Source organism: Bacillus rossius, chromosome 10 (genome assembly GCF_032445375.1).
Source record: "Bacillus rossius redtenbacheri isolate Brsri chromosome 10, Brsri_v3, whole genome shotgun sequence".
In the NCBI taxonomy this organism is placed as follows: domain Eukaryota; kingdom Metazoa; phylum Arthropoda; class Insecta; order Phasmatodea; family Bacillidae; genus Bacillus; species Bacillus rossius.
The window spans coordinates 57,494,118-57,517,518 of NC_086337.1; the positions used below are offsets into that span (position 1 = coordinate 57,494,118).

The following is a 23,401-nucleotide window of genomic DNA, read 5'->3' on the forward strand; positions in this document are numbered from 1 at the left end:
AAAAAGGAAACTCTGTGTGTGTTCTATAGTGCAACAAAGCATTTCCTGAAAAATAACTTATTGTTAGGGACCGTAAAAATTCGCAGGTTCAATGGTCTGCATGATGAACTCCACAGTTCTACGTACACTCAGTCAAATATCACCCACTGATTGGCTGCTGTCTTGTGAGACGTTCCAACGTAACAGCCTGTGATTCGATAAAGCTTTGGTGGGTGTTTCTCATTGGCCCAGAGTAATCCAGGTGAGTTGTGAGCCAATAGTAGAGGCAGGACTGAGGTATAACTATTGGTATTTTAGCCTATCGCGAAATGAATTTCGCGCAATTTTTCCGGTCTCTACTTATTGTTTATTGAAATTTAAGTGGGATGGCACTAGAGAAAGTGGCAGTGAGGGCGCTGGCCGCTGCTGCCGCAGGTGATGATGCACGAGATAGCCAAGACGCCCAACGTGGTGGAGGCCACCAACAAGCAGGGGCTGACGCAGCAGCTGGAGCGGCTGCAGGCGGAGCTGACGCTGTGCGAGAAGGCGCTGGCTGAGTACCTGGAGACCAAGAGGCTGGCCTTCCCGCGCTTTTACTTCGTGTCCTCGGCGGACCTGCTCGATGTGCTGTCCAACGGCAACCAGCCGCAGGTCGTGGCCAGGTGCGCCATCCTCGAGACTCACGGTCGGTTCTCCTGTCATTCCGGCCACAGCTCCGATTACCAGCCTGGACAGCTGGAAGAGGTTGGGTAGGCCTCCACCGGACCGCGGGTTCACAGGGTGATTGAGGGGTCCCAGTGTGATGCGGGAGACTGGGGTAGGCGCCAGAAGTTATGACAACTCCAGAGGTCTTAGGGAGCATCCAACTTGCTGGTAAGCTGAGTGGGGTAGGGGGCTGGAGGTGGTGCATAAGCTGGGATGGGTAGCCTCAGCCTCTGTGTATAGCTAACGGCTCTAACGCCCTCCTGGTTGCGTATGCGGCGTATCCGCATCCATGCCCATGGGGGCCCCAGCCTGGACATACTTACAGGATATGAAGGCTGGGTCATCAAATAGGTTGGAGGAGAGATACTCAAAACCTGTCATTCCGGCCAAAGCCCTGTCCTGCAAAGGTGTGCAATCGGTGCCCTCACATTTTGCTGTGTCAGGCACAGGCAACCGTCCTGACACAGTGGACACGTGAGAGATTCCACACAGACTGTTTGGAAAGGTATAATCATCCACCGCCGGTATTTTTAATGTGTGGACAAAAAAGGAATGGATTTTTAACAAAAAAAACTGACAATGCTTTATTGTGGCTGCTGGCACGGTTGTGATTCAGAATGGATATGTTATTCTCGGTAATGGCCAACAGAATGGTTTCTCACCATTCATAAGGCAGAATGGAACATCTAAGGCAAAACACACTCTCCAAGGTCATCTATCATGCCGATAGATGCTTGGAAAATTCAAGAACAAAGGAGTGCTCCTAGAATACCCTAGCGGGTTCAGCTCTAGGAGGAGGAGGTGGTGAGGCTAGGCCGGGCTTTGCCCGGAATAACATGTCGGTTCTCCTGGGATTGGACAATCGTGAGGCCCTGCTCTAGCATACTTACACCAATAAAGATCGCAGGCTTTCACGGCCGTTGTCTGGTGTTTCTTGGCTTCTGGGTGTAGGACGTGTCAGGTAATTGTCTTGGATGATGGCAGCTGCATCCATAGAAAATGTATACTTCCACCAGATTGCGAAACAAGCTTTCTCGTGGGCCTGGTGACTTGTACCCATTATTTCACATTATTTATTCAAGATGATATTTTACTCTTATGTTCACAAATGAAAAGTAAAATTATCTCAGTGGATAGCCATACAAAACTTAGCACCTAAATAACTTTCCAGTATTAACCACGCACATAATAAACACAATACAACAAAATCTAGTCAAATTGTTTAATGTTTTAATATATTTTCCATGGTTTAAATATTTATGCTAAAATAACCATAGCCATGTGTTGTACAAAAGTACGATATCTTTCGTGTAGTATTACAAACAATTTCTTGGCCAGTGGCTTTCAAAGGAATCTTTTGCAAAAGTATATAATTTATTTTCTGTTCTTGCCAAAAAGATGTTTGCCCTCGCAGGCACTTGACGAAGCTGTTCGACTCGATGGCGCGCCTCAACTTCCTGCCGGGCGTCGACGGACAGCTGAGCAAGACTGCCCGCGGCATGTTCGCCAAGGACGGCGAGTACGTGGACTTCGACCACGAGTGCGACTGCAGCGGTCCGGTGAGTGACCGCCCAGGCTCACTGAGGTCGGGTTGAGCCCGGTGAGTGACCGCCCAGGCTCCCTGAGGTCGGGTTGAGCCCGGTGAGTGACCGGCCAGGCTACCTGAGGTCGGGTTGAGCCCGGTGAGGGACCGCCCAGGCTCCCTGAGGTCGGGTTGAGTCCGGTGAGTGACCGCCCAGGCTCCCTGAGGTCGGGTTGAGCCCGGAACACATCAACTTTAACACAGCTGAAACCCCACATGACTACCTAATCAAAGGAATGAATGTGAAATCCAGAAAAAAGTTGCTATCCCCATAATTTTTTTTTGCGTTAACCAACATTTCACCGCACTTTGAACTAGCATCGTCAAGGTGATTACTTACTACTGATTGCCACCCTGATGCTGCTGTCTGCAAGGTAGAGTGAAATGTGAAACAACTACTAAATAACTCCCACACCATGACGTGGCTACAACCTGGAAGTTCAGATCGCCAATAATTTACCTACAGGGTGTTAAATGACCTGGTATGGTTTTTGTTTACAGCAAAACTACAATTTATAGTCTCAATTGTCTCAATCTCTTCCTGAGGAGGTGTTATTGCTTTGCGGGGGGACTGATGTGTCGATGGGCGAGGTCCAACTTCGGGCGTGGCAGGACGTGAGGGCGCGAGGCCCGCTCTGCCGGCAGGTGGAGGTGTGGCTGAACCGCCTGCAGGACACCATGCGCAGCTCCATCCTGCACTACTTCGCCGACAGCGTGGTCGCCTACGAGGAGAAGGCGCGCGAGCAGTGGCTGTTCGACTACCCGGCGCAGGTGTCGCTGTGCGGCACGCAGATCTGGTGGACCACCGAGGTGAACATCGCCTTCGCGCGCCTCGAGGAGGGCTACGAGAACGCCCTCAAGGACTACCAGAAGAAGCAGGTACGGTCATCCCGCGTCCACCACACGTGTGTCGGCAGTCGCTTGTATGCGCGTGCCCGTCAAGGCGGAAAAAAAAACAAAAAAAAAAAAGAACAGAAGAAAAAGGTCTGTCTTTTTTTTAAATCTTGGGTTTCATCACCCTTACAAAAATAAGTATTATAACACAGTTTAATTTAACTTTAGTTACATTTATTTACTTTAATTGTTTGGATTAAGTTTTAAGGGACCAGATTCGGTGGCATTTTCCAAGAAATTATAGAGCTAGTTTTCAGGTAGTATAAAACCTAACACGTTTTATATGAAACATTTTAACATAATTTTTTTGTGTGGTTTTACAATTTTTGTCACTAAATGACTGTGAAAAAAAGGGAGGTGGGAGGTCTCTGTAAAGTCGGTTTACGGACGATAATCTTACGTGATAACGTCATAAGAAAACACTGATGAAAAATTGCATTATTTTTAATTTTCAAAAATTATTTACATTTTTTTTTGCAAATTTAATTGAAAATAATTTGTATAAATAAAATCACGAACAATTAGTTAAAAAGCCCGCCTTAACCTGTTTGATATTATAAAAGTTTTTTTCTCGCACGGTGGTTGGCCGGTTCTTGCACGCTCGGCTCAGGCAAAACGTGACACTTTTTTTATTTTATTTATAAGACGTTATCACGTCAAAAATAAGGTAGTCATAATGTCACGCTCCTAAAAATACAGTTTAAAAAACGAAAAAAAGAAAAAAACAAACATCCATTTGCCTTCAGAGCATTCTTAAACACGTTTTGTAAACACACACCACTCGTAAATACCGAGCAGTTTTAATATCGCGTGGCTTCTTCAGAATCTCTGCACAAGTGTGCCCAGGTAGTGGGCCTCTTAACAAAAATTGCTGGTGCCAAATTTCTGTATAAGAATTTTAAAAAAAGATGCTCTGCTAATATGTTTTGTCGTTACAAAAAAAGAAATCGTGGAAACATATCTCTGATATTTGCACTTAGACATCTTCTAACCCAAGTCCACCATAGCCTACACTTTTTTTTAAAAAAATAAGGAAACTCCTGTATACATAATGGATGGTTAGGTAAACGGAATGAAGATTGGTTTAAAAAGACCCAAGCAGTAAAACAGTTGAGATGGTGTTGGTGTCACTGGAGCGGTTCGGAGGCGAGTTGACGTGAGGTGGTGATCGCGGCCGGCAGATCAGCCAGCTCAACACGCTCATCACGCTGCTGGTGGGGGAGCTGACCAAGCTGGACCGCCAGAAGATAATGACCATCTGCACCATCGACGTGCACTCGCGCGACGTGGTGGGCAAGCTGATCCAGAGCAAGGTGGAGAGCTCGTCCGCCTTCCAGTGGCAGTCGCAACTGAGACACAGGTGCGTCCCCACGCGCCGACCAATCTGTCGTTTGTCATGTGTACAGCATCACAGCACTCTGTGCAAGAAAATACTTTTGGTTGGAGCGATAGTAAATTTCATGAGCTAACAATTTTTTCTCTTGGAATTTTAATTTTTAATTTTTGGAGTGGCTTCTAGGTGAGTAAGGGGTTGAACGTATGAGAATGTAATGCACAAACACCATCAATTTCTTAAAGGTAAAAAGAGGAATAGGCGGGAAAAAAAGGGGTGTTAAGATTGGGGGAGTGAGGGGAGGTTAGTAAGTGGTGGGGAAAGGAGTGTGGGAGGGAAAGGCATGACCTTGAAGTGGTCCAGAACCCTTTTGCTGCCTCAACTGGCTAAATAACCTTAAAATGAATGCCAAAAATATTTTTAAGAAAATGCATAGTTGATGATGTTCATGCCAAGGTGCTAAAGTGCTGGTTTGTTGAGGTGTGGAGGTAGGGAGCCGAGGAGTCGAGGAACTGAGGTTCCAAGGAGCCTAGGAGGAAAAAATGGCCTTGTTGCAGGTGGGACGAGAAGCAGCACGACGTGTTCGCCAACATATGCGACGCGGAGTTCTGCTACTGCCACGAGTACCTGGGCAACACGCCCCGCCTCGTCATAACCCCTCTGACCGACCGCTGCTACATCACCCTGACGCAGGTGGGTCGCCCCTCCCCGCTGCCTCTGCCATAGTGTGTTACACCCACACTGAGCACTTAGAGCAGTTTTACCCATCAAAGACTTCAACACAAAAATCAACAAATATAACCTGTACAATAACCATCTCACCTGACGATGTATTAGGTCAAGTTATATATAGGGACCTGTATAATTCGCAGTTTCGATGACCTTCAGGATAGTCTACACAGTCCTCTGTACACTCGGGCAAATAACGCCAGTTCGTTTGCTGATGACTTGTGAGTCGTCTCAACTGGTATTGCCCGTGGTTCGTCACTTCTTTGGTTGAGGGTTTCTCATTGGCCCAGAGTCGCCCAGACGAACAGTGAGCCAATAGCAAGAGCAGCTTAAAGGTATATGTGTATGAATTTCAGACTATCGCGAAATGAATCTGCGAATTTTTCCGGTCTCTAGTTATATAATTAAATTAATTTTTGTATGAAAAAAAAATTGTTTAACAGTAGCATGAATACACTATTCAGTGGTTGTGATCAGCAGGTTCACTTGAAGGTAATGAAACGTGAGCATCGAGTCTTCCCTGAAAGGATATCTAATCAAATGTACCTGAAAATGTTTGTGTGCAGTAGTAGGGGGATGCCAAACTCATAATATGGATCTGTGGGTTGAATCAGAAAACCCTTGGTACGGCGTGAGGCTGACATAGAAACTGCAGCAAACACAACATTATTTTGAACATGACTTCCGAGAACCCTGAAACTCCACGCGCATGTGGTTGAGCGAATAAGTTGTTAGATTATGGTTGGGTGGACTTTCACATGACTCCAATTCAACTATGGGAACTGATATGTGACAAGTGTTTCTAAGCCCAAAGCATTCTTAATAATGCCTCCTCTAATTAAACATAGTTTTTTTACAAGGGAGGTAAAGTAACGAAAATAATGTCATATTTGCTTCAACAGTTTTTTTACCATAACAATCTTTCAACATTCAACATTGATAATTTGCTTTCGTTAGGGCTAATATCACATATAATTAAACATTAGCAAAGTTGATAACAAAGTGTAGTTTGACAGTTTAAGTTCATTTGTAGTCATTCCCAAAAATCAAATCAAAACTTAATACCAGTGACTTTACAGGGTAAATGTAAGTAGCAGCCAGTGACTACTATCCTTAATAAATCCACTAAATAATAAACTATGCTTAAAGAAAATTTGAAAAATACATGATAAAATATTTTTTATGGCCTAAAACCTGTTCAGGATGGTGTTTTTCGGTTCAAATTCTCAACATTGAAAATTGGAATGATTAAGATGACTGAGGTATGATTGAGGCGAGGGAGTTCGAGGGATTGATGCTGACAGTGGTTCATGTGCTGTGTACAGTCGCTTCACCTGATCATGGGCGGAGGACCGGCCGGCCCAGCGGGCACGGGCAAGACGGAGACCACCAAGGACCTGGGGCGCGCCCTGGGCATCATGGTGTACGTGTTCAACTGCTCCGAGCAGATGGACTACAAGGCGAGGCCCCACGACACCGAGACAGCCGCGCCGCACTGAACCTCCGTGTCCACACACGTCCCTAACAGTGGCTCCAGAAAGAAAAAAAATAATTGTCCAAACAAAATATTACTATCAACAATGCTTGCATTCGTCTGCTTCTGGCCTCCCAAAACACCTGCACTTTGGTGGGAAACAGTATCTTAGCTGTCCCATTGCTGTGTCTACTGTGAATGATCTACCTTTAAAATGTTAGTTTTGCTTTGGGAAACAAATTACATGGGCCATAAATAAGTGATAACATTTTAAAAACTTGCACTTAGTTGTATCAGTTCTTGAGAAAAAATATTCTGTGTTAGGATATTATTTTAAATCACTACAAGATAGTTTTCTCTAGCAAAAACGGGCAGAGCAGGCTAATGGAAGGTAACAAAGCAAACACCCCACGTTTTTAAACTTAAAAAGCTGTAATCGCTTTCAAAATTACTGGATGCTACACAAGAATTGATATTATGGCTTTACAAGAAGAAATCTATACTAAAGTCATTTACATTTATCAACATTTGAAAATCCTTAGAATCATAAAACTTACTACGTAGTGTTTAAAATGATTAGTGATTGATTACAAAAGTTATTTACTTATTATTTTTCCATGGTTTTCAGTGTTGTGTAACTAAGATGGTCAGAGTTTGAAGAGAAATAACTGTTGCAAACCACTAGAAGTTTTTCTGTCTTCAATAAGTCAGTTATTTATCGTAAATACATAGTTTTCCTTCAGGGTTGGGTGGTTAATACTAACCAAAAAGCTATTCAACCACAGCTTAGAGTATCTAAACGTGGAATCTGTAACATAGAATCATGAATTAATTCGTGATATTGTCAACAACTATTTAATTGACAACAAACCTTTATTAAATTTGTTTCAAGACAAGCCCACCAACATTGGACTCCCCACCAACTGTCACAACGAAGCCTGAATGTCGTGGACGGGTCTTGTTCCCAGTCGTGCGGGAACATCTACAAGGGACTGGCGCAGACTGGGGCCTGGGGCTGCTTCGACGAGTTCAACCGCATCACGGTGGAGGTGTTGTCTGTGGTGGCCGTGCAGGTCAAGTCTGTTCAGGTCAGTCCCCCCTCCCCCTTCCTTATTTCCCTTACCGTCGTTCACACTCCGCAGAGCTGACAGGGAAATTATTTTTTTACCGACCATTTCTGAAGTTTAAGGCTCTGTGGTCTTAAAACATCAACACTAAAACTTAATGCTTTAACATTAAACAAAAATACTAATATCAATTTTTATGGGACTCTTTTAGATCTTCTTATGTTATGAATTATGGCTTAGTAATTATAAATAAAAAAAATGCTCAAACAATGTGCTAATATAAATTGATCAATGTGAGTTCCAATTTTTTCGGTATTCGTTGAGCCTGCTGCAGGTATGTCAGGCGAACAAACAAGTGGGATAAAGTTCTCTTAAAATAGTGTTGATTTACAGCTCTAATCCTTTACAAACTCCTTGCTGTGCTCTCAGATGGACCCGATCACTTCTTGTGTAAACAATGTGAAAGATCAGGTATTTTTTATTTATATCTACAATTGACCCAGTATTTTCTTGTTGCAGTGAGAAAAGATGAATTCCTGGAAAAGGACACTCTTTTTTCACATAGCATTCGATCATGCCTTATAGTATTCAGTGGTTTTGGCACCTTGGCATAGCCCTCGCCTCACAAGCCTGCAGATTAGTATTGCTACTCTCTCAAAGATGTAGAAAATAACCATTCATGTGTTGAAAGCACAGAAACAGCATGCCCAGGACGTCTTTCAGGACGCCATCAGGGACAAGAAGAAGACATTCAACTTCATGGGGGAGATGATCAACTTATGTCCCACCGTCGGCATCTTTATCACGATGAACCCCGGCTACGCCGGTCGGACGGAGCTGCCCGAGAACCTCAAGGCCCTGTTCAGGTGCGGGGAAACAATTCATCTGTCGTCCGATGATTGCGTTTGAAATTTTGAAACTACACTTTTCGGTAGTGCTTCAATATGATTGGAGGATAAAGCATGGGCATGTGCAGTGTATATGTATATTTTTGGGGTACACATTGTGTTGGTGTTTGTAAATGTCCGAATTTTTTCTATTTAAAAAAAAAGAAGGTGGAGGTGCAAGAAGAGGGGCAAGAATTTGAAAAATGACCAACTTCTTGCGTATTGTGTGATTTATAAAAGATTATTAATAATGTTGAATGGTTTTGGGCATTCTCAGTATTAGCATCAATTGCATGGCTTTGGAACTAGTTATAAGATGATTTCTTGAAATGACGTACTTTATTTTACGAGCTTCCCGCGTGGGTCACGACGGTTGAGTGATAGGATTACTTGCCTCCCACTTAGGCCATTCCATTTCAATTCTCAGTGGGGCCCAGTATGATTCCCAGTATTATATTTCTATGATGCCCAGTACAACTCCCATTGGGAGCCAGTACGATTTCCAACGGAACTTAGTACGATTCCCAGTGTAGTTGAGAACTGTTCCTAGTGGAGCTCAGTACAATTGCCGCGAACCATTTATCCCGTCAACGCCGCTCCATTCCTAGCTCATCACTCCTAATCTTCTCCTGCCGACGGATTGTACAGTAAATCATGAGCATCACCCGGAAGCAAGCGGGTGATGTTTAGAGTTGCCGTGCGGCAGGCCGTGTGCCATGGTGGTGCCTGACTTCGAGCTGATCTGCGAGATCATGCTGGTGGCGGAGGGCTTCCAGGATGCCAAGATCCTGGCCAGGAAGTTCATCACACTGTACACCCTGTGCAAGGAGCTGCTGTCGAAGCAGGATCACTACGACTGGGGGCTGCGCGCAATCAAGTCCGTGCTGGTCGTCGCCGGCTCGCTCAAGGTCTGCAACGTTGTTCAGTGACTTTAATTTCATATTTGTTGATTGACGTCCCTGTCACACAAATTTTTTTATGGGCTTAACTCCTTGTCGGAAGTCATATCATAAGAGACGGTAACGCACGACGACACAGATCAGTGATGACGGGAAAGTAATTGGCCAGGGTATACAGTAAGACACCATCCCAAAATTTTACAAGAGTGTCCTTTTTTGAAACCATGAATAAATCAAGTGTCGTGATGGTTCTACTGAGATGCAATTTTTTTTGCATTTGATAAGTGACTTATTAATTGTTTTTTGTTATAAAAATAAAGATAATTTGTTGCCCCCTGGTCTTACTAGAATGCGAGTCCAGTTTTTAACCAATGTCCTAACATTTGAGTGTCTTGTGTACTTTCCATTTGTATGAATTTCTCATTTGTTTGTGCTTGGAGCGTGGGCATGTCACAGTGTTTTTTCTTTTTGTTTGTTGGTTGGATGCGGAAGAAATTTTCTCCTTTGCTTGTGTGTCCGACAAAGGACAGTAAAAATTAAGATGGCCGCCTATACACAAGTTGGCGTTGGGCGCTGCTAGAATTCACCAATTTTCGGGTGAATTCTTTAACTTCCGTAGTCACGGAACAAAAATTCTTGGAGATACACGGGTCAGCTAGGTTATGTCCTTTGGCTAATTCACCAAACAGGCATACACCTTTATCCCTGACAGATATAAGCCCGTCATATCAATAAATACCGGTATTTACTAAATAACTCAAAAAGACAAAGAAAAATGAACGATGTAAATGCAGCGATGACTACCGAGTAAACTGACTCCGATAATGTGCTAGCGGTGTCCATAAAGTTTGGTGAGTGACCCACATCTGCAAATTGCTGGGGTTGCCTGGAAAGTACGCAAGACACTCAAATTTTAGGACATTGGTTGGAAACTGGACTCACATTCCATGAATACCAGGGGCCAACACATAATATTTAGTTTTATAACAAAGCAATAAGTAAACTATCAATAAAAAAAAGTAAATATATATTTTTTTATTTCAGTCGAACTATCAGGATTTATTCGTGGTTTACAAAAAGGACACGCCAGTTAAATTTTGGGTTTGTGTCTTACTGTATACCCTGCCCGATTCCTTTCCCGTCAATACTGGTCTGTGTCGTCGTGCATTACCGTCTCTAACAATTTGACTTTCGACATGCAGTTAAGCCCATAAAACATTCACGTGACAGTTACATAATTAAAAAAATATGAAATTAAAGTATTTCTTATTACCTATTATATCCAAATATTCTCATTTTGACTAGCACATGTTTCACTTATACAATAAAGTCACTAGCAATAAGCATGTATAGAAAAGAACTAATCAGACAAATAAAGTAAAATCAATAATGTTTGTGTGTTTGAAAAATGTATCTACTTCATCAATACTGAAACATGTTGCTAATGAGGAGCAAGATCTGTCAATGTATTATTAATTTGTATCTAATCCATTTGGTTAACACATTTTTGTACAAAATTCATTCTTACTTTAAATAAAACTTCAATTATTTGTAAATTCTTTAACTTTTTTTTAAATTGCTGATTGCTCTTATGTTTTTAGCTAATTTTTGGTGATAAATGTTTAAATAACTTGCATTTCGGTGTTTTATGTTGTACGGACATGCTTTGCGGTGCTATCTCGGTTGTATCACACAGTCTCGTACCCATAGATGACTCCCAGCAGTGACACAGGCACCACACAGTCTCGCACCTGGTGATGACCCCCAGCAGTGACAGTCACCACACTGTTCCCCCAGCTGTGACAAGTGACAGGTGACGCCTGGTGACCGCAGCGCGGGGACCCGGACCGGCCCGAGGAGGAGGTGCTGATGCGCGCGCTGCGGGACTTCAACGTGCCCAAGATCGTGACGGACGACGTGCCCGTGTTCATGGGGCTGATCGGTGACATGTTCCCCCAGCAGTGACAAGTGACAGGTGACGCCTGGTGACCGCAGCGCGGGGACCCGGACCGGCCCGAGGAGGAGGTGCTGATGCGCGCGCTGCGGGACTTCAACGTGCCCAAGATCGTGACGGACGACGTGCCCGTGTTCATGGGGCTGATCGGTGACCTGTTCCCCCGGCAGTGACAAGTGACAGGTGTAGCCTGGTGACCGCAGCGCGGAGACCCGGACCGGCCCGAGGAGGAGGTGCTGATGCGCGCGCTGCGGGACTTCAACGTGCCCAAGATCGTGACGGACGACGTGCCCGTGTTCATGGGGCTGATCGGTGACCTGTTCCCCCAGCTGTGACAAGTGACAGGTGACGCCTGGTGACCGCAGCGCGGAGACCCGGACCGGCCCGAGGAGGAGGTGCTGATGCGCGCGCTGCGGGACTTCAACGTGCCCAAGATCGTGACGGACGACGTGCCCGTGTTCATGGGGCTGATCGGTGACCTGTTCCCCCAGCAGTGACAAGTGACAGGTGACGCCTGGTGACCGCAGCGCGGAGACCCGGACCGGCCCGAGGAGGAGGTGCTGATGCGCGCGCTGCGGGACTTCAACGTGCCCAAGATCGTGACGGACGACGTGCCCGTGTTCATGGGGCTGATCGGTGACATGTTCCCCCAGCAGTGACAAGTGACAGGTGACGCCTGGTGACCGCAGCGCGGAGACCCGGACCGGCCCGAGGAGGAGGTGCTGATGCGCGCGCTGCGGGACTTCAACGTGCCCAAGATCGTGACGGACGACGTGCCCGTGTTCATGGGGCTGATCGGCGACCTGTTCCCGGCGCTGGACGTGCCGCGCAAGAGGGACCTCGAGTTCGAGCGCACCGTCAAGCAGGCCGCGTCCGACCTGCAGCTTCAGCCCGAGGACAACTTCATCCTCAAGGCGAGCCCCCGCCGCACTCCATTCTGCTATCCTCGCTCTTGCGGGAGGTCGTTCACTATAAAGGGATTCTCAATTCATGAGGCATAAACAGTAGTCAACATGATTAGAACCTTCTCTTGGGAATACAGCACTCCACTTCTTCGGTTTTCTTAACTATCCTCGCTCTTACAGGAGGTCGTTCACTTTAAAGAAATTCTCAATTCATGAGGCATATACAGTAGTCAACATGATTAGAACCTTCTCTTGGGAATATATTAATTTTTATTTGGGGCAGTGGAGTATGATATCTGGTTGACTCTTTCTTTGTACCCAAACTAAAATCTAGAGACTTATATTTTTATAAGATTAATAGTGATTTTAAGATCGACATTACTTTTCTTTTTACAAAATAAACATGAATGTCTTTCATTTAATCAGCTTTTACCTTCCGAGACTCTAAGGTGTTCTTTTAACTTCTTGAGCTTTTCTTCAGTTATGTATCTAGTGTTTTATAGTTTAATGGGGTATTTCTCTCGATCAAAAATTTTGTATTATTATTTTTCAACCTAGTTTACCTTGGTTTATCTCATTTTAAGATCGTCATTTTATTTTATGTGGTTTTCCTTGGGTTTTCGGTTTTTTCTGCTAATAAAACATGTCATTAAGACCCATATTCTCAAAATAATAAGCATCCTGTCAAAGTCATGTGGTCATTTAAGGTTACTAACTGGGAAGTGTATCACTGCTGAAACTTAGGGCCTCAGTTCACACTACATGAAGAAACCAACCACGGAAGTTTTATTCCTTTGGAGGGAATAATCCTGGTGCTGAAAGCTTTTTCCGCGGAGATGTTTGCGAGGAGGAAGAGTGTCACTCGTGGGTCCGATGGCGCTCGTCCAGGTGGTGCAGCTGAACATGTGTGTCACGTGTGTTCCGGTGGTGCTGGTTTAGGTGGTGCAGCTGGAGGAACTACTGGAGGTGCGCCACTCGGTGTTCCTGGTGGGCAACGCCGGGACGGGCAAGACGCAGGTCTGGAAGACGCTGTTCCGCACCTACCAGAACATGAGGCGCAAGCCCGTCTTCAACGACCTCAACCCCAAGGCCGTCACCAACGACGAGCTGTTCGGCATCATCAACCCCGCCACCCGCGAGTGGAAGGACGGTCAGTGCGCCGTTTGCCCGTCGCCTCCCGTGGAGTTCATCGATCACTCTCTCGATACAAGATACCTGTCCGCCTGAATAAATATGTTGTCGACGTGCCTCCCACGGAAGTCTTAAATTTTCGATGCGTGGAATACCTTCCAACCAGGACTTGTACAATGTTAGGCGTATAGGCCAAGTGGAAGATACCTGTCCGACTGAATAAATATGTTGTAGATGTGACTACCACGGAAGTCTTAAATTTTCGATGCGTTAGAATACCTTCCAACCAGAACTTGTACAATGTTAGTTGTATAGGCAAAGTGGAAGATACCTGTCCGATTAAATAAATATGTCGTCGACGTGCCTACCACGGAAGTCTTAAATATTCGATGCGTTAGAATACCTTCCAACCAGGACTTGTACAATGTTAGGCGTATAGGCAAAGTGGAAGATACCTGTCCGACTAAATAAATATGTCGTCTACGTACCTACCACTGAAGTCTTAAATTTTCTTTGCACGGAATACCTTCCAACCAGGACTTGTACAATGTTAGGCGTATAGGCCAAGTGGAAGATACCTGTCCGACTAAATAAATATGCTGTCGATGCGCCTACCACGGAAGTCTAAATTTTCGATGCATGGAATACCTTCCAACCAGGATTTGTACAACGTTAGGCGTATAGGCCAAATGGAACAGAAACATTTTGTGAAATTACAGATATTTTACATTTGTGCATTCACATGAAAACAACTTTATCACCACAATATAGTGTTCGCAGAAATGCTGGTTTCGGATTCTTACCTGGGCATGTATGCTTTGTGTTTTCCCAGTACTTCCAAAAGTTAAAGTTATTTGTAAATCGTTCCCTGAATAGCTTTCCGGTATTAACTGCGCACATTAACCAGCTTAATAAATTTATATAAAGTCCAATTCTTGAATGTTCGATTGTGATTTCCGAGGTTTCAATAAATTATGGTTGAATGAAACATCTGTTAAAATATAAAATTATGCATCAAATTTCATAAGAAATACTCAGAGTAATCTCAAAAAAACTTATTTCATATATGCGAAAGTAACCATATCCTGTGTTGTACAAAGTTAACGTTATATTTCTTGTAGTGTTACAGACTGTTTCATGGCAACTGGTTGATGGCAGAAGATTCCTTGAGCATGGTTTTCGCCAACAGACTACGGAGATAATTACTTTCGATCACCTTCGCACGTGAATAAGCTAACTACCGTACAGCCAAAGATACTTCAGCTTTTATTTTTATGATGTGGTAATACATGAAAATAAATATGTGGAGAATAAATCAGTTCACTGGTGCAATAAGCTTTTGTTACAGATATTCTAATTAAATTAAACTTCAGTCATACAAATACACTATTTTATCTTTTTTTGGATGAACCAATTACAGTGTAGGGAATCCAGAAAACTATTGACCTTGAACAACACATTCGTAAAATTAAAAAAAAATCTTAAATAGAGAGAAGTCCATCATAAAGCGAGCACGGAATTTAAAACGCGTGTCCCAAATGCTCTGGTCAAAATATAAGTTCCTGGATACAGATGATCCTTAACTATTCTACAATATTGTGACCCATGCACATTTGTTAATCTGAATGAATCTCTGATTAATTCTATGACTCCATGAGTGAAAGAGTAGAGCTGTACAAATACTTAAAATGCTAGTACATGTTTGTTTTCATTGGGGATGACAAAAGTGCAGTAAATGTTGACGCAAAATTTTGTTTCTTCACACAGGACTGTTTTCTGTGATCATGCGGGAACAAGCAAACTTGACGGGCGACCAACCCAAGTGGATCGTTCTGGATGGTGACATCGACCCGATGTGGATTGAATCTTTGAATACCGTCATGGATGACAACAAGGTATGAAGAGAGACACGTGACAGGGAAACTAAAAAAAAAACAATGAAAGCCAAGTGGATATACATAAACTTATTTCAATACTGTTGTTTGTTAGTAGTATAAACTCTTAAAATGACATGTGTATTAAATTTTTTTAACATAATTAATATATTAATGCTGAATTGGAAAGAAAAGAAAGTTGTCATTTGGATTACTACATAGAAAACATAATATTCCTTGCCATGCAGTGTTTTATCTATAATATTGTACTAGGGAAAGGAAAAATTCGCGGGTTCAATGACCTGCAGGATGAACTCCATAGTTGTACGTACACTCGGTCAAATGCCACCCACTCATTGACTGCTGTCTTGTGAGACGTTCCAGCGTAGCAGCCTGTGATTCGATAAAGCTTTGGTTTGGGTGTTTCTCATTGGCCTAGAAACATCCAGATGAGTTGTGAGCCAATAGCAGAGGCAGCACTGAGGTATAACGATTTGTATTTTAACCTATCGCGAAATGAATTCGCAAATTTTTTCGGTCACTATGTTTGACATGTGTTCAATATGTACTTTTTAGAGGAAACATGCAACGTATGTATAAAAATACTAACTTCAGCTAGTGGATGGATTCGTTCGTGCACTTGGCGTTTGGAGAGGATCACGTGTGAGTGAGACGACACCGCCACGTAGCGTCGCCGTCACCTGAGGTGTGTCGCGCAGATCCTGACCCTCGCCAGCAACGAGCGCATCGCCCTGACTCCGTCGATGCGGCTGCTGTTCGAGATATCGAACCTGCGCACCGCGACCCCGGCCACCGTGTCCAGGGCCGGCATCCTCTACATCAACCCGCAGGACCTCGGCTGGAACCCGTGAGGAGTTCCTCCGCTTTCTTCATTACGTCTCATGATTTCCACGGACTTGAAAACCAGTCGGTAAACGACATGTCACTTGAAATCCAATACAACCCTTATTCATCAATCCAGTTCTTATGGCCATTACTGTTGAATCTTAGAGGCAGAGAATTTTTTTTGACTGGTTTCCATGGATGATAAAGTTTTTATTATTTTATTTTAAATTATGTACTTGAGTGTGATATTCTCTAAGAGGTGTCCCTTTTTTTACATTACAAAATACATTCTCAATTTGGTAATATAAGATGATGGTACTAGTCATTAAATATTTATGTAAATTAATTTTTAAATATTCCTATAGCGAAAGATGGTTCTCCCAAAACAGGTCCCTTGTGAACGCAGAATTTTCTCGCCATCTTTTAAAATTTAGTTAAGTTTTTTGTGGTCTTAATTTACAGAAAGCAACAAGCATTTTTAGCAGAATTGAACTTTTTTTTTCCACAGAATTATCAATAAAATTATTTGACAGTAAAGTTTCGCAAATGACAGACTATGCATTTATGACCATAATATGATTTGTTTCAATATATTATGAAAGACTTGGAACACCGCAGTAGCCACTATTCTCTGGAACAGACTTGAGGTGAAGACAAGTCAGCTTGGGAGTAGATCCAGGAGAGGGGTGTAGGAGTCCTGGTTACCCCTGGAATTAAGAATCCCCTCACTGAGGGGGTTGGGGGGGTCCACTTGCACTTGCTAAATCGAGACTGAAACAGGATTGATAAACGCAAACGTCAAAACTACGTTTCATGTAAAGCTTTCTGCTTATTGCGTGAATACAGGCCAGCGTATGGACAGTGTACAACAGACAAGCACCCTGTACAGAGATTACTTGTGTTGGTTAAAATCTCGGGCCGCGGTCCCCCCCTTGAGAATCCTTCACATTCGCTTCCCTGCAGGTCAGCGCTGGAATCCGGAGGTTGCTGTCGATACGAGTCACTCAGCAGCTCGGCTGGTAAACGGGCCGGTTGGTTTGCCAGGGGACGTTCTGGAAGGGATGTCGACCAGGGAAATTCCAGTTTCAGTCGTGGTACTGCAGGTCAGCGCTGTAATCCGGAGGTTTCTGTCGATACGAGTCACTCAGTAGTTCGGCTGGTAAACGGGCCGGTTGGTTTGCCAGGGGACGTTCTGGAAGGGACGTCGACCAGGGAAGTCTCAGTTTCACTCGTGTGGTCCCTGACGGTTGGGGGCGTGGTGGTTGCAGGTACGTGACCACTTGGGTGGAGAAGCGCACCATCCAGTCGGAGAAATCCAACCTGGTGATCCTGTTCGACAAGTACATCCCTCCGTGCCTGGAGAACCTCCGCACGCGCTTCAAGAAGATCACGCCCATCACGGAGATGGCGCACATCCAGATGCTGTGCCACCTGCTGCACTGCCTGCTCGTGCCACAGAACACGCCCGCAGGTGCTCTCCCCGTCCGTTGCTGTGCTTTCACCTCTTGTCACCTCACGTGTCAACGAGTCTCGACCGAAACACAAGACCGCAACACTGAACATACTGGAAATGTATAATGTAAACAGACTAGAATAGCTTTTTTGTCTGTTTGATTTGCAGATTGTCCGAAGGAATGGCACGACATATACTTCGTGTTTGCCTGCGTGTGGGCTTTCGGAGCCTCCATGTTCCAAGATCAGGTATGCATGTTAAAGTCAACTCACAATCTTTATTTATAAAAATAATTTTTATCAATACGAAATTATAGAATTGCAGATTTTTATAAACCTGTTATTTTAAAACAAAAACATACTACATTGAATGACAATTCATAAAGAGAAATGCATTGTCATTTTGGTATCCTTGGAGAGAGGATCAGCTGTCATGATGCATATTGTGTTGCCAATGGAACAGAGGAACTTACCAGTGAATGTAATAAACGAGCAGGTAACAGAGAAGTGAGCTGATGTGGGAGGTTGTGTGAGCGTGTTCTTGCTCGACGGGCAGGCCATCGACTACCGGGTGGAGTTCACAAAGTGGTGGGTGAACGAATTCAAGTCGGTCAAGTTCCCACCGCAGGGCACGGTCTTCGACTACTACATCGACACGGAGACGAAGCAGTTCCTGCCGTGGACGGAGCGGCTGCCTCGCTTCAACCTGGACCCCGACGTGCCGCTGCAGGTGATATATACTCCCTGCACCGAGCCAAGTGCATCACTCATCATCCTCCATCATTAAACTGCATTACATAAAATATTTTTTGAGCTGGCTAAGTTTCGAAAATCCACAATTTTCTTTCAGCTTAGTTAGAGCCAACCTTGATGGAACTTAACTGAATTTTCAGTAGATGTAAGATCTAAGTCTGATACATGAGTCCGTGAAGAAGGGGAGAGAAATGGTTGTAATAAACCCATGATCGCTGTAAGAGGTGTAGCTTTGCTGTAAAGTTTTGTGCAATCTTCTTTTTCGGATGGTCTGGCACGATTTGTGACCTTGTAGAGAACGCTGTGAGGATTCCTCTTGAAGGTCGACTCGCGGGTGTGGTGTGCTCAGGCGGTGATGGTGCACACGGCCGAGACGATCCGGATCCGCTTCTTCCTGGACCTCCTGATGGAGCAGCACCACCCGGTGATGCTGGTGGGCAACGCCGGCGTCGGCAAGACGGTGCTCGTGAACGACAAGCTCGCCAGCCTGCCCGAGAACTACGCCGTCGCCAACGTGCCCTTCAACTTCTACACCACCTCTGGTAGGCGCCCCATCCCTCACCGGCTCGAGTGAGACCGCGTTGCTCGACCGGCGACTCTGCGGTACAGGCGGATGGCATATTACCAGGCCATCTATGAACTAAGGCTAACAACTGGGTAGTTCCAGTGACCCTAACAGTCCAGATCTTTACTGAGGACAAGAACAAGGGCTACCGGCAGACACACGAGGAATCCTTTCTTACATGAAAGAGAACCCCCGCCGGGGCGTTCCTGTGTGAGAAGGAGCAAGCGTCCACCAACAATGCTGCGCACTTTTCCCTACTTCCTTTTACACATTTTCGTCCCTTTCACAAAAGTACTAGCACCAAATGCTTTGTACTGAGAGCTAAGATGTTACTCATAAATAGGTATAGCAATAGTAACCTCTCCTCTTAAGTTAAAAGTCAATGAAAATGCTAATATTTATTTTACTTTAATAATTTGAAAGTGGGCATAAACTCTACTTTTGTGCAAATCACGCATATACTGTCAACACTTTGTCCTCTGTCTAAATGATTATTGATGTTGGTATGGTTAAAAGTAAGTTAAATCACTCCAATGCCATTTTACGAGATAACATTTGCATAAAAATTACAGAAATGCTGCAAAAAATCCTGGAGAAGCCTTTGGAGAAGAAAGCTGGAAGGAACTATGGACCACCCGGCAACAAAACTTTAGTGTACTTCATTGACGACATGAACATGCCTGAGGTAGGACACATCTCCTGTGAGAAAACACTTTCTCCTTCCAATACCATTTTAAGATCTTAATTATCCACATGATATTTGAACACTGTCAAACAATTCGAATCATACATTGCACTAAAATTTATTGCACTCGCATATGTTGAGCTGTGACAGCATATTAACAGACTGGTCATTGAGGTACTGATCTTTGTTATTGTCTATGATATAATAAAAATTTTAACATCAGAATTAATTACTTATTTCTTAACAGTGCAGATTTTTGATAATTATGACACTGATTAGCTAAAGCACTGATAAAGTTTTTAGAAAATGCTACAAAATGTTTTAATGATGGAGTACGTTGTAAATAAATAGTTTTAAAAAACCAGAAAACATGATTAGTTTTTTTATTAATTTTTTTTAACTTATCATGCTAATACCTCTACTTTTAAATAAATTATATATGTTTATATCGCTCCGAATTAATGAATATATAGAGATAACCATTTATATCTGATTTACTGGAAGTATTAAAGGTCTGGTGGTTTGAATCGTACAATGTTACATTTTGTAAAAAAAAAAAAAAAAAACTATAAACAGTTTTACTAGTGTACGATGATGACACCGAGCTATGGATCCGAAATTCATTTGTTATATTTTCTCATCAGTAGCTGCGGAAAGACCAAGTCTAGAGGCTCTTGTACTTCCTGTGCCCGAACATTGGTTCCCATGTGTGAAAGTTGCTGTGGTGGTATCCGAAATTCATTAATTAAATTTTTTCATCAGTATTTGCGGAAAGACCAAGTCTAGAGGCTCTTGTACTTCCTGTGCCCGAACATTGGTTCCCATGTGTGAAAGTTGCTGTGGTGGTATCCGAAATTCATTAATTAAATTTTTTCATCAGTATTTGCGGAAAGACCATGTCTAGAGGCTCTTGTACTTCCTGTGTTTGAACATTGATTCCCGTGTGTGAAAGTTGCGGTGGTGGATCGCGCTCCCAGGTGGACGCCTACGGGACGGTGCAGCCCCACACACTGATCCGCCAGCACCTGGACTACAGCCACTGGTACGACCGCACCAAGCTGTCCCTCAAGGACGTGCACAAGTGCCAGTACATCGCCTGCATGAACCCCACGGCGGGCAGCTTCACCATCAACCCGCGCCTGCAGCGCCACTTCTGCGTGTTTGCCGTCAGGTCGGTCCGCCTCCATGCGTCGTGTGACATTGTCCTCGTGACAGTCATCTCTGGTGACCGGCGGTCGTACTTTTCAATGAATCGCTAATACTTTGGTTGGAAGTATTCCTTCTGATATTTCGGTAAATTATATTTGCTTAAGATGTATAAAGTCGACCACTAATGTCATTCAGCATTTCTTTCATTAAAAAGGGGGGGGGGGGTGTCTGTAAAGTCGGTTTACGGACGATAATTTAATGTGATAACGTCATAAGAAAACATTGAAGAAAAATTGCATACTTTTTAATTTTCAAATATTATTTACAGTTTATGCAAAATTATTTTAAATAATTTGTTTAAATATAATCACGAATGATTAGTTAAAAAGCCCTCCTTAAACTGTTTGATATTATAGAAGATTTTCTCGCACGGTGGTTGGCCGGTTCCTGCACGCTCGGCTCAGGCGGAACGTGACAATTTTCGTTGCGTGCAGCCGGCGTTCATCGATTTATGAGACGTTTTCACGTCAAAAAATACATACAAGTGGTAAAATAAAGAATGACGCGGGTAGAATGTCTTTCGAATTTGTCATATAATCATTACTTATTCACTGATGAAGGTTTGTAAGAATATTGACAACAAAAAAGTAATTAAGATGTAATTGTACCAAGAAGAGATAACGATTCAAATCTTTTCTATGCATGCGGTTTGAACTTTAAATGCAATATAATTTGTAGATTATTTATGTTATTTCAATAAAAATATTTTTGGGATAAAATAAAATTCTCAAGTGATGTAGAGCATTAAACAATAATTTCTAAGGTGTTGTTAGTTATGGTTAGTCCACAACTTATTTATGGACATGGGAAAAGAATTGGTTCAGTTTAAGCAGGGAAAGGAGAAGAAGATGAGTGACATGTCGGACTGAGCCCAGATGTACTCCCGCAGCTTCCCCGGCGTGGAGAGCCTCAACACCATCTACCACTCCATCCTGAGTCAGCACCTCACGAACCCAGACTTCAGGCTGAGCCACAGCATCCTCCGGCTGTCCAGCAACATCGTGGCGGCGTCTCTGTCGCTGCACCACAAGGTGTCGCAGGTGTTCCTGCCGACGGCCATCAAGTCCCACTACATCTTCAACCTGCGAGACTTCTCCAGCATCTTCCAGGTACCGCCTGCACGCTGTGGATCAAGCACCACCGCAGAACTTTGTCTTAACCCAACACTAGGCTTACTGTGGCATAATAATAGCGATGTACGAGGCAAGCATCAGTTTTACATTAATTTTTTTAATGCAGTATTCCACATCAGAATCACTCAGAAAACCAAGCTCATGATTGTTTTTCGTAACAATTGATTAAAGCCAAGTCCATACTTTTGGTTTCAGACAGTTTTATTTGCACAGAAAATAAAATAAGGCAATAGTTCTGCTTAGTCGATTTTGAGCAAATGTGATTAAAATAAAAATGTTTTTAAATTTACCCAGATTGGAATTTTCTACATGTGAGCTGAAAATCACATAATTGTGGTCTTTTGAGATGAAAGCTTAATTATCTGTAAATTTTATCCTCAATTTAGTTCAGTGATCGAGATGGCTAAGAGGAATGTCTCTGGTGACATTTGAGAGGACATTCTTTGTGTGTTCACTTGTGTCAGTGTTGCGATCTACCTACGTTGCATTTAATCCAGGTTTGGTAGGGGATTCCCCCAAGACTCAGAAAGGTCAATCCATCTTCTTGCGCATTATCAAATCAAATACTTAGCCCCTGTGGTGCTTAGTTTCACCACAGTCCTTTGTTTGCACCACCTTGTGACGATCACTCTCACGATGCCCCTGCCGTGCCGACGTCGCAGGGGCTGCTGTTCAGCACCAACGAGTGCCTGACGGCGCCGACTGACCTGGTGCGGCTGTGGATGCACGAGACGCAGCGCGTCTACAGCGACAAGCTGGTCGACGAGAAGGACATCGAGGCCTTCAACAAGATCCAGGCCGACATCGTCAAGAAGAGCTTCGAGGTGATTGGTCAGTCGCGTTGGGTCAAACCCCGGGGTCACATCAGGTTCCCATCCCTAGTGAGTCATAACTCAGCAGGATCGCAAAGCGATTCCCTGTTAATTTGCTAGAGGCTGTTATTGTGAACAACTTTCACAGAGGAGTCATGTGCAGTAACCATCTGTTATAAGTTAAAACTTTAACGATTGGGAGAGCATTTCGTGTGAAATTGTTAAAACCACATCATTCATCATTACTTGTTATCAAAAAAATGTTTTTTCAAGGTTTTACGTATATATTTTATTTATTAATTTGGCACAAAAATGGTCCTCCTCTCCAAATTTGAGCCACTATTTAGTAGTCGTCCCACAGACACAGGCAGAACATTAAAAATCACTTTAACTGGGTTTTATGTGGTTCGTTTGATGGCAACAGAATAGCATTATCCAAGTCAAATATGTCACCAAACCAGTTTCGCAGAATTGTGTAAAAGCTTATAGGTTATCATGTCATATCCTTGTGACTACGAGAAGCAACCCCCCCC

The 23,401-nt window shown here is 43.7% G+C and overlaps 1 protein-coding gene across 1 annotated transcript in view; it reads left to right on the forward strand.

Annotated features, from left to right (window-relative positions):
• LOC134536258 (dynein beta chain, ciliary) overlaps positions 1 to 23,401 on the forward strand; it is a 124,964-nt gene that overhangs the window by 54,684 nt on the left and 46,879 nt on the right. Inside the window, 21 exon segments of the mRNA XM_063375967.1 lie at positions 415 to 641; positions 2,099 to 2,243; positions 2,912 to 3,145; positions 4,342 to 4,520; positions 5,051 to 5,186; positions 6,548 to 6,682; positions 7,665 to 7,784; positions 8,487 to 8,629; positions 9,357 to 9,558; positions 12,193 to 12,417; positions 13,348 to 13,558; positions 15,307 to 15,434; positions 16,133 to 16,281; positions 17,528 to 17,730; positions 17,881 to 17,960; positions 18,268 to 18,441; positions 18,814 to 19,006; positions 19,602 to 19,714; positions 20,692 to 20,885; positions 21,813 to 22,032; positions 22,719 to 22,880. Coding sequence (XP_063232037.1) covers positions 415 to 641; positions 2,099 to 2,243; positions 2,912 to 3,145; positions 4,342 to 4,520; positions 5,051 to 5,186; positions 6,548 to 6,682; positions 7,665 to 7,784; positions 8,487 to 8,629; positions 9,357 to 9,558; positions 12,193 to 12,417; positions 13,348 to 13,558; positions 15,307 to 15,434; positions 16,133 to 16,281; positions 17,528 to 17,730; positions 17,881 to 17,960; positions 18,268 to 18,441; positions 18,814 to 19,006; positions 19,602 to 19,714; positions 20,692 to 20,885; positions 21,813 to 22,032; positions 22,719 to 22,880 — 3,573 coding nt within the window.